At 43.0% G+C, this 14,762-nt stretch overlaps 1 protein-coding gene across 1 annotated transcript; it reads left to right on the plus strand.

Annotated features, from left to right (window-relative positions):
* Positions 1-388: 388 nt before the first annotated feature.
* LOC104158588 (enhancer of mRNA-decapping protein 4-like) lies at positions 389-14,522 on the plus strand (the record flags this gene model as incomplete). The annotated part of the gene is made up of 15 exons (XM_009696279.1): positions 389-545; positions 1,549-1,660; positions 2,834-2,933; positions 4,473-4,662; positions 5,720-5,867; positions 6,402-6,506; positions 7,406-7,515; positions 8,074-8,157; positions 8,710-8,805; positions 9,852-9,954; positions 10,416-10,596; positions 12,146-12,218; positions 12,678-12,769; positions 13,426-13,622; positions 14,438-14,522. Coding segments are annotated over 15 exons (1,833 nt in total), but the record flags the coding sequence as incomplete, so codon positions are not given.
* Positions 14,523-14,762: the final 240 nt, after the last annotated feature.

Raw genomic sequence — 14,762 nt, forward strand, 5'->3', positions numbered from 1 at the left:
TTAGAAATGACCTTTCAAGAACCCTTTGGTCTGGCACTTGATTCAGTAAATCTGAATTACCAGGTTAGTCTTTCTGATGCAAAACTATTTGCTTCTTGAACCTGGTAAGTTCCTTGTACCTGTTCTTTGGTGTTTTTCTGGTCTGCTGCGATTGTTTGTGTAAGAAAAGAGCTACGACTTCACTTGTTTGTGTGGAGATAAGTTTGTTACATGGGAGGTCTTTCACACATCTTTTTTGAAGAAGAGTACTTTTCCCAGCCAATTCAGCATATTCTATCTGATAAGACCAGCAGAACCTGACAAAAAAACCATCTGAATGTAGTGTATTTCACGCAGTGCTATTTCTTTTAGATTGATATTTTGCACAGTTGGTCATGTTTTTCCCTAGGTTCGGTGAATGAGAACCAGAGACCGTCAAATTCTTATAACGGAGACCTGAATGGACTGCTGGTGCCTGATCCCATTGTGGCCGGAGACGGACCTTCTTTGGCTAAGCCAGTGCATCGCAGCATTTCTCTGGGAGCCCTGCAGGAGAAACAAGTCATGTAAGTGTTGTTGAAGAAAAGCTGAGAGTGAATACAGAACGATGAAGAATTAGTTGTGGTGAGCCTGGACAAGCAGGCTGGGAATCTGACAATGAGTTTTATGTTGAGTTCAGATGACAGTTGTGAGTCGGTGCTGTTGGTCAGAGCTTTTGTAGCTTTTGTGAGCCTTGCTGCTCAGGAACTGAAGAATATTGGCAGAGCTGTTTAGAAAGAAGGGGAACAGGACTGGTCGCATGGCAGACATTGCAAGTCAGGGTTGTGGGTGAAACTTAGCATTCTCAGCTGGACTCCTTCAGGGACTCAAGTTACCTGAGGGGTAACTTATATCAGTTTGCAGTACGGTAGACCTTGCACTTGTCAAAGTATTTCTCTCCACATAACTTAAAACAGGACAAATGATCCTGAGTTAGATTTCTACCTCTCTGCTTAGTTGTGCATGTATGTGTGCTTTTACTGCTTACATGCAAGAGAACATACGCATATAGAATACTTTGGATTTGCCATGGGAGTAATGGTACAAATCCACATCAGTCTAATTAGTGTAATACTTGGCTTCATGTGCTGACTCTTAACGTTAGAGCTTGTGTAAATAGCTTTTGTTTGGGTTCTCTGGTCATAGTTTTGAGAGAGGATGCCATGAGAATCATGAGCAGCGTGCAGTGTTGTTGATGAAGCTCAGCTAGTTGGCATTGGTCTCTTTGCACCTTCCAATGTTGGGTACCAGTCAAGGCTACTTTAACCAGCTTAGGTCTGTGCTCAAGTCAAATACAGTGGAGGTTTTTAAGCTGAACAAACTCGTGCTCTTGAACCTCTGACACTTGGGAAAGGGAAACTTAAGTGAAAGTAGGTTCTGTTTTCAGTTGTTCAGCTCGAACCTCCTAGGTGCACACATACTCCTTCTGTATTGCTGTTAAAATTATGAATAGCAAATATCTGACCTCTGTTATCTTCCTGTGAGCCCTGTCTGATTTCTATGCACCCCTCCCTTTGTTTTTCTTAAAAGCTGCCTTTCCGGTGATGACAGCTCCACTTGCATAGTGATATCAGCAAAAGATGTGGAGATAGTGGCAAGCAGTGATTCCAGCATCACCAGTAAGGCCAGAGGCAGTAACAAGGTAAGGAGCAACAGAAAGCATAGTTCTATAGTTCTGTCTCTCTCTCTCTCTCTTTTTTTTTTTTTTTTTTTTTAGTCACGTCAACTCATGCTTGAATATTTTAAACAGAAATTACTGTCATCTTTCCTGGGTTATAGGAGCTTGTAATTAGATAGAAGTTTGTCAAAGAGCTTAACAAGGGGGGAAAAAAATGGAGCGATATCTTGTAGCTGATTGTTACTGTTATTCCAGAGTCTGGCCAAGTTATCTTCTAATTTTCAGGAATAAGTCCATGATCTAAGCTGTAGGTTCCTGGGAAAGTGCCCTTCCTTCACAAACAAGCTTTTCCTGATGATTGTTTCTTCACTGGAATGTCTTCGCTATGGAGGGAGGGTTGCTCTTGATAGTTTGCTAGCCTCAGTCCTGCTGAGGGCTCCACCCAGCAGATCAGAGATGCAGAAGAACCAATATGCTACAATTTGCACTAGTGCTGTAGCAGAATACGGAGACATGCTCGGAACAAATGCTAGTAGTTAGGAGAGAGAACTCTGGTCTTGATCTTCTCGGCACTTTTCCATGTTATATCATTTTGTTCCTTAATGTGCAGCGAATTAAGGGACCACCGAGATAGTAAGTGAATACTGTACCATGTTATCATTGTTTTTATAGATAATACTGAAGATAAAAATGAAAGGGAGGATTGCTGCCATAATTTCCATAGTATTTCTTAATTCTTTGCTCACAGAGGCAATGCTTATCCAATAAGACCAGGACACTCAGTTTCTTGGAAAATGGTATTGAAACTAAAAAGCAAGTGCCCATGCGGCAAATGTGTTTCTATATTTCAAAAACGTTTCCAAGAACTGGGAATCCAGACACAGTGCTAATAAAGAGGTAAAGGCTGCTTTGCTGTGGTTGCAGGGTAGAGTGTTGTTCTGCAGCATGACAAATTTGGTGAGTTGCATTCCTTCTTGCAATGGAAGGAAATGTTCACCAGCCTCCAGAACACTGAATGTTTAGGACTCTGCTACCAGGCATTCAATGTGCAATTCTTCTTAAAAACTGTTGCTTCTAACAGTTTTCTGTTAAGCATTACAGGTCTTCCCTAGAGGAAATTGTGTATTTGGCAGGTTTATTCCAGGACAAAGTTAATTCCAGGCATTTCTCATGTTTTGTTTTCTTTCTCCTGAGCAGGTGAAAATACAACCTGTTGCTAGATATGACTGGGAGCAGAAATACTATTATGGCAATCTGATAGCTGTTTCAAACTCTTACCTGGCTTATGCCATTAGAGGTGAGAAACCTTCCTGTCTTGGATGTGACTTGTATTGTTTTGCTCTGTGTCTCTCTAAAAGAGGCAAAGTTTGCATCAGAAGCAAGTAACTGCCGATATTTGAAACACATCTTGCAATACACAGATCAGGGTGCTGTTGTGGTGGGAATATGAGTGAAGCTGGAGCTACAGGGAGAGAAGAGTTGGTCATATAGGAGAGCTTCCACTAAGAAAGCAAGCTTTTCTGAAGTTAGAAATAAAAGAGAGAGAAGGACTCAGTGGGGTGGGAGGAAAAGTCAAAGGACTGCATTAGTTTCACTGGACAGTAAGCTGATGTTCAGATTACTCCCCTAATTAAATATTTCTGCAGCAAACTAGCTTCTCTGTAGCTCAGCACAGAAACAGCCCCGTGGTAATTTGAGCAGATAAATGTTTGTGAAGGATTTGCTTGCATAATTTTAGAGTTGAGTTTAAGGCTAAATTTAGAGGAGCCGAAGAGCAATGCAGATGCAGTGTATTTTGCAGTAGGAAGGGAAAGATTGTTTCACAACATGTGTGAAACAAATGAACGCTTAGTCATTTGTAACGTCTCTTTCTACTCTCATTTAAGCACACAGTGTTTGGGGCTCCATCAACCCTTCCCTTTCTTCACCCATCAGTTTGTCTGGCCTTTTATGAAATCTGCTACTGCTTCTGTGTTTTTTCCTAGCTGAGGTTATTTTAGAGCAGCTTTAGGGTGTCTCACCCTTTTTTTTTTAAAGTGTTAAAGCTTGAGTGCAGTAACCCTATGGAAAGCATGCGTGTTGTGGCCTGCTAGGGCTGGCTTGGGCATCAAGAAGTGGAAGCAGTATGGTCTCTATAAGACTGCCTGCATTATAGTGATATTTGTCTGAAATGGGGAAGCTGGAAGCTTTGCTTGGTTTATGCATGGTCTAAAGCATGTTCTTTTCAGTCATGCAAGCCAAAAAGCAGTGCTTTTTGCCAGGCAAATGTTTATGCTTTTTATATTCTCCTTAGAGAACATGTATTTGAGCTACCTGCATCTCAGTGACTCCTCTTCTCCAGTTACTGAAAATGAAATTGCACTTAAAATTAATTCACTGTCGATGGAGGTCAGCCTTGGAAGTTTGGTAGCTTTATCATGAACTCGGGATAAAGATTTGGGCCTTGCCTTTAATGAAGGTGTCTTTCATGAGAATAATTCTGGGAATTATGAGAAGTCAGCTTCTGTTGCCTTCTTTTTAAGTAGAACGACTTAGAATTTGCAGTGCTGAAGAAACAGAAGGTGCGGGGAGTTAAGCTGCCCCTTGCAAGGCAGGCAAAGTCCTTCTTGATGGTGCTGTTCTGGTCTTCTGCACCAAAGCTGGAAAGTGCAGTGAATATTTGTGCATGTCTTGAAAGGGCTTGGTAACATGGTCCCTATTGATACGGGTTTTCAGAGTGCTGCCAGTGATAGCTGATGGCAGGATGGGTGCTGGAAATGCTGATAGCTGGAAACAAAGGCAGTCCTCTGGGGAAACCACACAGATAAATGGTGACTTATCCCTCTGTTTTCTGCAGCTGCGAGTAATGGCTCCGCTATGGTGCGAGTGTTGAGCGTCAGCACTGCTGAGCGGACCTTGCTGAAAGGATTCACAGGTGGCGTGGCAGACCTGGCTTTTGCTCATCTCAACTCCAACCAGCTGGCGTGCCTGGATGAGGCTGGCAACCTTTTTGTCTGGCGCCTGGCCATGAATAAAGAAAAAATCCAGTATCTTGTCAAAATACACCTCACATCAGCCTTTCTGTAGTGGTTAGATGTGAATGCAACCTCAAAATTGCAACTTACTTTGTAGCCTTTCCAGAATAGCAGCTTGCAGGAGGAAGGTTGAAAGTTCTGTCCCTTCCTGGATATCAAATCAATCAACTTGTGCCTGTATTCAGCACAATTGTTACTTGAAATTGCGTGTAACTTGAAATTCTAGGAGTGACAGTGGTCCTTCTGGTCCAGGCAGAGGTAGGCAGTGAGAAGTGTCAGTCTGCACTAGCTGGCCTTACATATGGACGGTGTCACCTCAACCTTGTGACAGTTTTTTTACTCACATTGGCCTGGTTCTAGCTCTTTTCCTCAGTTATTTTTCTGGGGAAGAGGATGCAATACTTCCCTCCTACTCCCTGTCTTCTTTCCAAATCTGTCGTCTTCTTTTGGTCCTGAAATTTATTTTCAGTGTTTGATTAATTGCCCTAGATCTTTTCCTTTTAATTGCCAGGACTGACTGCTCAGTACTTTTGGGAAGCATGTCAGTCCATGGGATATGTCGTCTTAGGCTGTGGCTTCTTAATTTTAATTGTATACCATCATTTCAAAAGCAACTGGAGCAGAGGTGGTTGTAGTTGTTTAAGGTCTGATTTGTAGAGGTGGACTAGAGTGCTCAGCCTGGGGCGATGTGGTAGCTTTTCTGTCTTTCTGTGGTAGTGTTGCAATGCTACCTGAAAGCATTTAACCTGTCCATCAGCAGTCACGTGGATTGCACATTCAGATGTGACTGTGTGCCCCTGTTGGGCTTATCCTGTTCCTCTCTGCAACCTGCAAGAGGAAATTATGAGAATCTATTAACTGTTGTAAGCTTAACCTCTTCTGCCAGTGAAGAAACGCTAACTTGTCTGCTTTCTTAGCAGAATCCTTTTACCTGATTTCTTTTTGAATCACAATGATCCAAAAAATCCCGAGGTTTAATAGTATCTAACAGAGGACCAAGCCTGAATAGGTTATTGCTAAGCATTAGTAACACAGGCAGAATGTTACATTTCTTAACCATGGTGATCAGAGAGGAGATCTTGGTTAACATCAAGCGACCTGACAATACCCCGTTGAACACCTCTCGAAGAATCATCTGGTGCCCTTTCATCCCGGATGATAATGAGGAGAGTGGTGAAGAGGGAAGTCAGACGTTGGCGTTGTTGCATGAGGACAGGGTAAGGAAACCCTACTTTTGAAACATTGTTCCTTATTATCATTAGAGGGAGAGAATCTGATGAAGGAAAGAGCTGATACGGTTAGAGTTGTAAAGGTTCCTATTTAGTCCATGTTGGGGATCCTCCCATAATATGATATATGGGATTCCTCTGCCGAGGAGAGGTCATACGGATCTTTCTCTGGGCCTCAGGAGGATGGAAAGTGATAACTTCTGCTCACCATCAAGTAGCAAGGACCACTAGAAACAAGGACCAGAGGCATCCCTCGTCTGTTCAGGCTGAGCCAGTACCGAGAGGAGAGGGCTTGGTGAGCAGCAGCTTACAACTGCCAAGAGCAGTTCCCTCTACTTCTGTATGGCTGGGTGGCAGGAAAGCGTCTAATGGTCAAGTTGGCTGGAAATGGGAAGGTTTATGTCTCCTACCGGCGATTGGGCTGGTATGTCAGGATATAAGATAAGGATATAAGAAATTCTCCACTGGATCAGACCAGTAGTTGTTGAAATAAACCTGCATGCCTACATATTTGTTTTCCAGGCAGAGGTGTGGGATTTGGACATTATCCGAACGAACAACAGCTCCTGGCCAGTGGAAGTGCCTAGCATCAAAGAAGGCTTCATCGTAGTGAAAGGCCACAGCACGGTATAAACATATTTAGTTTTCTTTACTGCCATCCCGTAGGTGATTGCTACGGATCACTTAGGTTTTCTTTGGGTAATAGTGTCTCAGAGCTGCAGTTCTTAGGACAGCTGGCTGTAAAAAAGCCCAATTTCCTACCCGTCCACACTATCACCCACAACCTACTGGCTATGTACGCACTATTGCTAAGCAGCCTTTGTTTAAAGAGCCAAGGTGAATGTGTAGTCATTTGCTTTGGAAATGGCTCTTGAAAAAACTCACTTGTATTTCTAAGGATCTGTTTGACAACCTGGGCTGTATTTCAACTATTTTGTTATATCTCCTGGTAAATGGAGTGCTTAACACTGCTGTGGTTTAGTGCTGGATGAGAAGGGGAAAAATTAAGCCCAATGTCATCTTTATTCTTCTATGGTTTCCCTAATGAGTATAGTTATATCTGTCAATACAGTCGACCAGGACTGCAGCTGAGTATCCAGTAGGTGGTATTTTGAAGATGAAAGAAACAACTCGAAAGAGTCCAGTTTCACTTCTTGAACGGGATGATGACAAAGTAATTGTGTCACTTAGATGAAACAATAATGATTGTGAAAAGCCAGGAGATGCCAAAAAAACTGAGCTCTGTTCATAACATGATTAACAGTGGGAACAGTAGCAGCACAATCCATTGTACTTAAATTTGCTGTCTGGAAAAGGTGGTTGTTTATTATTGCCAAAAAAAAAAAGTCCTGTCAATTCTTCTGTGAAGGGTTAAGCTGCCTGGTGACGTGTCTGTCAGAAATCACTCTGACCTCCTGTGCTATTAGACTGTTAGTCAAACTCCTGTTTGAAGAAAGTACTCTTTTCTTCCTGTGAAATAAAAAAAGCTATAAAATTACTTTTCTGTGTCTTTCCCCCCTCTGTAGTGCCTCAGTGAGGGAGCACTTTCTCCAGATGGAACTGTGTTGGCCACAGCAAGCCATGATGGTTTTGTCAAGTTCTGGCAGATCTATATTGAGGGGCAAGATGAGCCAAGGTAACTAGAGAATTAGAAAATGAAGGATCTTGGAACAGAGAGCAGCATTTTCTCTGTGAGAATTTTCTTGTTACAGAATCACCTGCGATAGTCATTCTCAGGACATTACAAAGATATAGGGGGAATGTAAAGTAATTTGTTGCCGAAGAGTTGTATCACTGAATACCACACAAGGTTTGGTGAACTTATGGAAAAGGCAAATTGTCTGGAAACAGGAGTTCTGTGCTTTGCACAGGTTGTAGTCAAACTCTTTTGCCCTGTCCCTGTAAATGCAGAAAGCTTCTCTGAGCTGTTCCTCTCAATGTTGACTTCTTTTATGTATTATACCTTTGTTAAGACACCAAACCAAATGACAACATGTGATTTTTATTTATTTATTTAATGCTCACAATCTATGCATTTTATATAAGCCTGTAAACAGCTGCAAGTTGATGACACTTGGTGGCTGCTGACTTAATGCTGTCTTTGGACAAGGAGTAATGTGTTCAGCGCCCACCTCTTATCTTCCTTGTTTACCATTCCCTGCACATTTGGATGTTTTCTCTGATTCTTTCCTAGGTGTCTTCATGAGTGGAAACCCCATGATGGTAGGCCTCTTTCCTGCCTGCTCTTTTGTGACAACCATAAAAAGCAAGACCCAGAGTAAGTCCTCAGTCCTGTATGTGGAGTATCAAAGTTTGGTAGTGTCTTCTAACTCTGGCTTTGGAGAGTTCCTTGTAACTGCATTGTACTTGTGAAAAATTTAGCTTTGTGGCAGGAGCAAGTCCTGTCCTCTTTGTAGTCAGTTTTCTAGTGATGGAGAAATAAATAAGACTCTGAAGCACAACCTAAAGTGACCTTAATCCTAGTGTCAATTCCATGAAAGCAATTAAAATTCTAAATTGATGAGTCCTTTCAGGTTTGTGTTATGGTCAGTTTTAACTGGTCTGTTATCCTCCAAATTTCTACTGCAGTTGATTAAAAAATAGCTTTTTTTTTTGTCTTATTTTTGTTCTTTCAGTCAGTTGTGGCCTTAAGGTTCTTGAGAGTTATAGTGGTTTCTAATCTGCCTCAGAAGCAGAAATTTTCTGGGAACTTTAAGACACGGTTAGGCAAAATCGGCTATGGGCAGCTTGTGAGGAACTTTTCGGTGAAATGCGCTTATGGGAAGGACCAGGTCTTCTTTAAGAGAACTTAATTCTGTTGTGCCTGCAGGGTGCCCTTCTGGAGGTTTCTCATCACAGGAGCAGATCAGAACAGAGAACTGAAGATGTGGTGCACTGTATCTTGGACCTGTCTGCAAACTGTCCGGTAGGTGTTGGTATGCCAGCTCCCCTGAAGAGCTGGATTTACTTGGAGCAGTGGATTCTAAGAAAGCTCTCAATTTCCAGATATATGTACTTTGCAAAAAGTGATCCTTGATCTCCAGTGGAGTCAGCTCTAGCCCCATTTAGAGCCTTCTCCCTTGCCAATCTGATCTATCTGTTGAAAGCTGTCAGGGCTGTGGCAGACTGTCAGATCAAGCGTTGGCAAGGCCGGGATGGTTGATCCTTTTATACAGTCTCCTTGGTGTTAGCAAGACCTGTTGTCTTTGCTGTGTTCTGTAGAGCATAGACATACCTGTAGCGTGAGGAGAGGCATTCCAAAATTGCACACCGTGAGTGCTTCCTTCTGTAAAAGCACTAGATATTCAATAACCAATCTAGGATCTCTTGCTATTATTGCTTTTTCTGATTTAAATAATCAGAAGCTGCTATGTTGACAGAGCTTAAGCAATTATACAAGCCTTATTTGCTGAGCCATATAGGTCCAGAAGTTCAAAATCTGCTTTAGTCCATCCCTTCACTCAGCTTATGTTCCCTGATTTTATTTTTCTGATGGTGAATTACGGCCTTTCTGATCACATACATGCTTAAGGTCACTTCTGAATTGCCCTCTTAAAGTGAGAAGAATGTAGCATACAGCTGAGTGCTGCTTTTTCTACCTCATACTACAGAAAGTCCAAAACCTATAGAAGGGTTATTTTGCTTTGGTGGATTTTTGTTTTTAAATCTGTAGCATTGGCTCTTGTCCTACTATGAATGTGGAACATGTGAAGTAATGACAAACTATCATCTTTCGTTTAAATGTTCAGAATTCATAACTAGATCTTGTGTGATCTCCCTGCTGGTCTCTTAGCTGAAGTCAGCTCTGATTTCTGCAATGATACTTTTGTTCTAGTGGGTGGTTGCACTGTAATAAGGCTGTAAATGCCTTAATTTTTTTTATAAACTAGTGCAGTTTCATAGCAGTTGTTCTGGCTGTGCTAATCTACCTTGCTTTCTGAACATCCCCCTCCCTCTTATTTGTGGATCTAGCTTTTCTCCTGACATCTTCAGCTCCATGAGTATTCTTCCCAGCCTGAAAGTCTGCTTGGATCTCTCTGCTGAATATCTGATACTGAGCGATGTGCAGAGAAAAGTAGGTGGTTCATTTTACTGCTGGCTGTGCGGGTAATGGTGACAGAAGGAGAAATGGCCTTCTATGTGACTGGTTCTGCTGCCTAGGTCTTGGATTTCCACATTAATAGCTAAAAATTCAGAGGGTGGCCTCAGCTATTTCACCATAAGATGACAAATGGTAACAGTTCAGCTGGTTAATCCTGAGGAGCCTTAAGGATTATTTTCCACCCTAAAGCAAAGCTCTTTGGGGACACCTGTGTCTGGCACAATAGGGTGGGGTTTGTGATCAACATTGACTCAGATAGGAGCGTGCTTAATTCCCTTGGGTTTTCTCTTTCAAATTTAAATGGCCCAGGCTTTGTTCCTCATGTTATTCCCATTGTTCCAAATCTAGTTCAGGTGCTAGGCTGTGCAGTCCACATGCATGCACGCGTCGTCTGCGCTGAAAACCCAATGACTTACTGTTTCTGATTCTTCCAGGTCTTGTATGTGATGGAGCTGATGCAGAACCAAGAGGAGGGCAAAGCTTACTTCAGCTCCATCTCAGAGTTCCTCCTTACCCACCCGGTCCTAAGCTTTGGCATCCAGGCAGTGAGCCGCTGTCGGTTAAGACACACCGAAGTGCTCCCAGCAGAAGAGGAAAATGACAGCTTGAGTGTAGGTAGGTGACGAAGAGAATTTGGTTCCTGTGAGATCAGGATTTCTTTCTTGGCTGGTTCTGGCTTTCTCATGAAAAGCTGGTCTCTTCTCCCAAGTGACAAGCAATAGGACAAGAGGAAATGACCTCAAGTTGCACCAGGGGAGGTTTAGATTGGCTGTTATGAAAAATTTCTTCACCAAAAAGGTTATCAAGTGTTGGAACAGGCTGCCCAGGGAAGTGGTTGAGCCACCATCCCTGGAGGTATTTAAAAGGCGTGTAGACATGATGCTTAGGGATGTGGTTTAGTGGTGGGCTTGGCAGTGCTAGGTTAACAGTTGGACTTGGTGATCTTACTAAAGGCCTTTTCCAACCTAAGCGATTCTATGATTCTTCTTCTCTTAGTCTGTACGAAATACATCCTGTGCGGCTACAGTACTTCAGGGAAACACAGTAGAGGTGGTTACAAGGGACTTCTGGAGGTCTCTGATCCAACCTACTGCTTGAAGCAGGACTATTGCTAGTGGCAGATCAGGTCACCTATGGCTTCACCTAGTTGCATGTTGCAGGCCCCAAACATGACACTTCTGTACCTGCTCTGGTTCTTCTGACTGTTACTACAATGAATATGATAGTGTATCCTGTGGAGAACTGTTCCGTGCAGGCGTTCCTCGATTGCTGCCTCTCTTCAACTCTTGGCTTGCTCTTGATCTCCTACCTTTCCATTAGTAAAATTTGGAAAGATGCTTTGAGTAACATCACCGTATTTCCTGTTAGAAAGATTCCTGGACTATCAATACAGCTGTGTGATGTGCTTCCCTGTGCCTATTATTGTACGTAATAGTTAATGCATGTTGTTGACAATATTTGTGGCATATTGCTCTGAAATGCAGAAGTAAAAATAATTGATACATGTAGCAAGTCAGGAGCAGACTGGTACTGAAACTTCAGGTCCCTGATTGGTGCTCACATGATTAGGAGAATTTGCATAGGAATGCCAATTGAATGATTTTTTTTTTTATGGGGAGTTAGATTTATGTTTTCTACTTGGCCTCCTTAGCTTTCTTAGCAGTGAGACTGATACAGGTGTTGAGTGAATGTTGTCAGTACTGGCTGAGGGGAAGTTATTGCAGAGCTCTTCATAACTACAGTTGTTTACAGCCAGGAAGGATGGTTGAACCCTAGTCTGAACTTCTGTATAATATAAGCTAGTGTGCATCTCTTAAAATATATCCAACCAGTCATTTCAACAGCCAGAACAAACCGCTGGCAGTTCCAGACCTTAGCTTCCTCCTCTTTACCTGGTGAGGTATCTTTTTTTTTTTTTTCTCTCTCTTCTTCCTTGAGGCTTATTTGGCTGCATTAGAGCAAATTTGATTGCTCTTGCATTGAAAAGTAAAGGGAGTGTAGGATATACTTTCCCTTAACAAGGTGAATCCACCTCTGAAGTGGAGAAGTGACGAAGCTGTATCGTGCTGGCTCTCTGCTGCTGGTTCGTCTCCTGTGATGTTTTTCTAGTGCTTTGTCTGCAGTTTCCATCCAACTTCATGTTTTACTTTTGTCTCCCTTCCAGAAGGTGCTCAGGGAGCTGGGGCTGTGGAATCAGCAGCAGGCGTGCTGATAAAACTCTTCTGCGTGCACACCAGGTGAGTATGTGTAGTAGCGACCATGGGCAGCTGTCTGTGGTTGTCCTAATCCTGCACTGACCTGTAGAAGTGTAGCTTAACCAATTCCTTTTGCTCATAACAAAACCTACTTGGACCCATAGAAACTTCTAACTGTGGTGTGTTCGGTATGGCCTTACCAGGAAGTAGCCCTGCATGGTGCTAATGGCACCATGGCAAGCTAATGTTTTTGTTGCCATGAGTACGCAGAGACTTAAGAGTTGTGCTCGTGCGTAAGTGCTGGGAAACATCTATCGAATACCCTGGGTGCCAGAACTGGGTGACGCAGCTGAAGGAGAATCAGCTTCTGCTGCTTCTGTCACAGACAGAAAACACTAAAGTGTATTCTAAGGGAATTGGTTCCATGAAGAGAAATGTTCTAAGCCTTAGACTTCTCTTGGTGATTCATAAACTAATCAGAGATGCCTCTGTGTTTTTCAGGGCCCTACAGGATGTGCAGATTAGATTCCAGCCTCTTCATAGCCCTGACATGAGTGCATCCATGCCTTCCCATGGCTCTCATGAAGAATTTGGTGAGCATTTGTGTTAAATCAATCTTCAGTGTTGGTGAGCCTTTAAAGGTTGTTGCACAGGGCAGCAGGAGGGCAACTTTGGGTGCCTCTTTGTAATAGAGTGGTGTCATTGCATAAAGTGTTCTGAATATAGACTAGCTGTGAAGCAGGCCACTTGATTAGACCCCAGTGTGACTATGGAGCATGGGGACACATTAGGCTAGAAGCGCTAATGCTTTGTGCATGCTTCCTTCACCTTGCTTGGTGATTTGGCACTTGTGCCAGAAACTTGACGTTTGTCTCTTGGTAGGTGGAAGAGATTGGAGTGACACCAGAGCTTTGGGAGTAGACGGGACTGGGCTGTGTGTGGTGTACCCTTTCAGTTCATTCACGATTCTGGGATGTGGTTGTTAAACTGGCCTTGGATTTAGGGAAGAAAGGAAGCTTGGATCTCTTATTACCAAAGCCTGATAAAGTCCACTCTTTAGCATACAAAGAGTAAGCGTAACACAGGATTTGCTTTGCCCTAAGCTTTGACTGGGATATTGCAGGGTTCTTGCTTGTTCTTTTTGGAATCAAGTATAGCTGGAAATGGCATAAGTTCATACTTTGTGGAATTAAAGCTATAGCTTTTGGGAGAAGTTCTTGTAAATTGATTTGTATTTCTCCCTTGCAAGCCTTTCCAGATCACATGGCTGATCTAAGCACAGAAGGGCTGGGATCTGAAAAAGGATCGGTGCATGGCTCTCAAACAGACCTGCGGCGTATTGCCGATCTGCCTGTACCAGCAGACTTCCTTTCTCTCTCAAATGATGCCAAACCTAAGCTGATGACTCCAGATGCGTTCATGACACCAAGTACATCTCTTCAACAGGTAACAAGAGATCAGCACTGTTATTGGTGGTACAAGGGGTGGGTTTGGATTTTGATACTTTTGAGAACTTTTTCTAGGCTTTAATGACTCTGATAGGCTATGCTAGCTGCAGGCAGAGCATACAGGAAACTGTGCATATAGCCGAACTGAGTAAAGACATGTTGGCACATCTAAAATGCTAAGCTGGCCTAAGCTTGTCGTTTGTGTTTAGCTGCAAAACTGCTGATGTAGCTGTGTTGTATAGTTATTTAGCAAACCCGTAATTCTATCTGAGCTGGGAGACTGCTCTTACTGGTTTACACATGTTATTTGGGGTTGTAACATAACTATAATGGAAGAAAATACGCCATCTCTGCACATCCTGTCTGATGGGATCCTGTGGGAATGCGTGTCTGAAATGATCAGGTAGGTAGGTGGGACTCTAATATCTTCTGCATGAGGTCTGCAAATCGTTGATCCAGGAGCTCAGTGGGTTTTTTTGACTCTTAACACAGCAGGCCTTAACTTGTACAGAAGGCAAGTCTTCTGTGCTTGTGCCAGGGATTTCGGTATCCGGAAGCATGTGAAGCATTCCTTGGGATCTGGTGATCTCTGCAAAGGATAGCAAACTGTCTTGGTGAGGAGCCATAAGCAAGCATTTACCCCTCAGTGGAGCTCTGACGGAGCAGTCAGAAAACACAGAATTTCTCTTGATGCTCTGGCACATGTGCATGGCCAGCGGTGCTGCATCACCCACCGTTGGGTCCTGCTGGGCATTTGTAGAGGCACTGCCGCTGTCTGGCACTGACAGTGTGCAGCTGTCTAACCCAGCGCAGATTTCTGCTGCCCCTTCCTTGTTATGCCATCAAGCAGAAGGGCAGGAGCTTGCTGTTTCTCGGCCACTCTGCGTCCAAGTGTTATGTTAGTTTGTCTTAAACGCACTCAGATATTCTTGTTTTATAGCCTGCTTCTGTGCCTCCATACTGAATTTGTGACTGTAGTTTTCTCCGTGTGCGTTTAGCATGAGAGTAGACATAAATTAAAAAGTGTTTTCAAAAGTGCATCCTTTAAGAAAAGTGATCTGCAACTTAATTACAAAGTGTGGATTCCACTGGTGAGAGGCTGTGCTGTTTGTGTGTCCTGGTTTGGCTGAAACAGAAC

This window comes from Cariama cristata, unplaced genomic scaffold, assembly GCF_000690535.1.
Source record: "Cariama cristata isolate BGI_N322 unplaced genomic scaffold, ASM69053v1 scaffold42972, whole genome shotgun sequence".
NCBI classification, from domain to species: domain Eukaryota; kingdom Metazoa; phylum Chordata; class Aves; order Cariamiformes; family Cariamidae; genus Cariama; species Cariama cristata.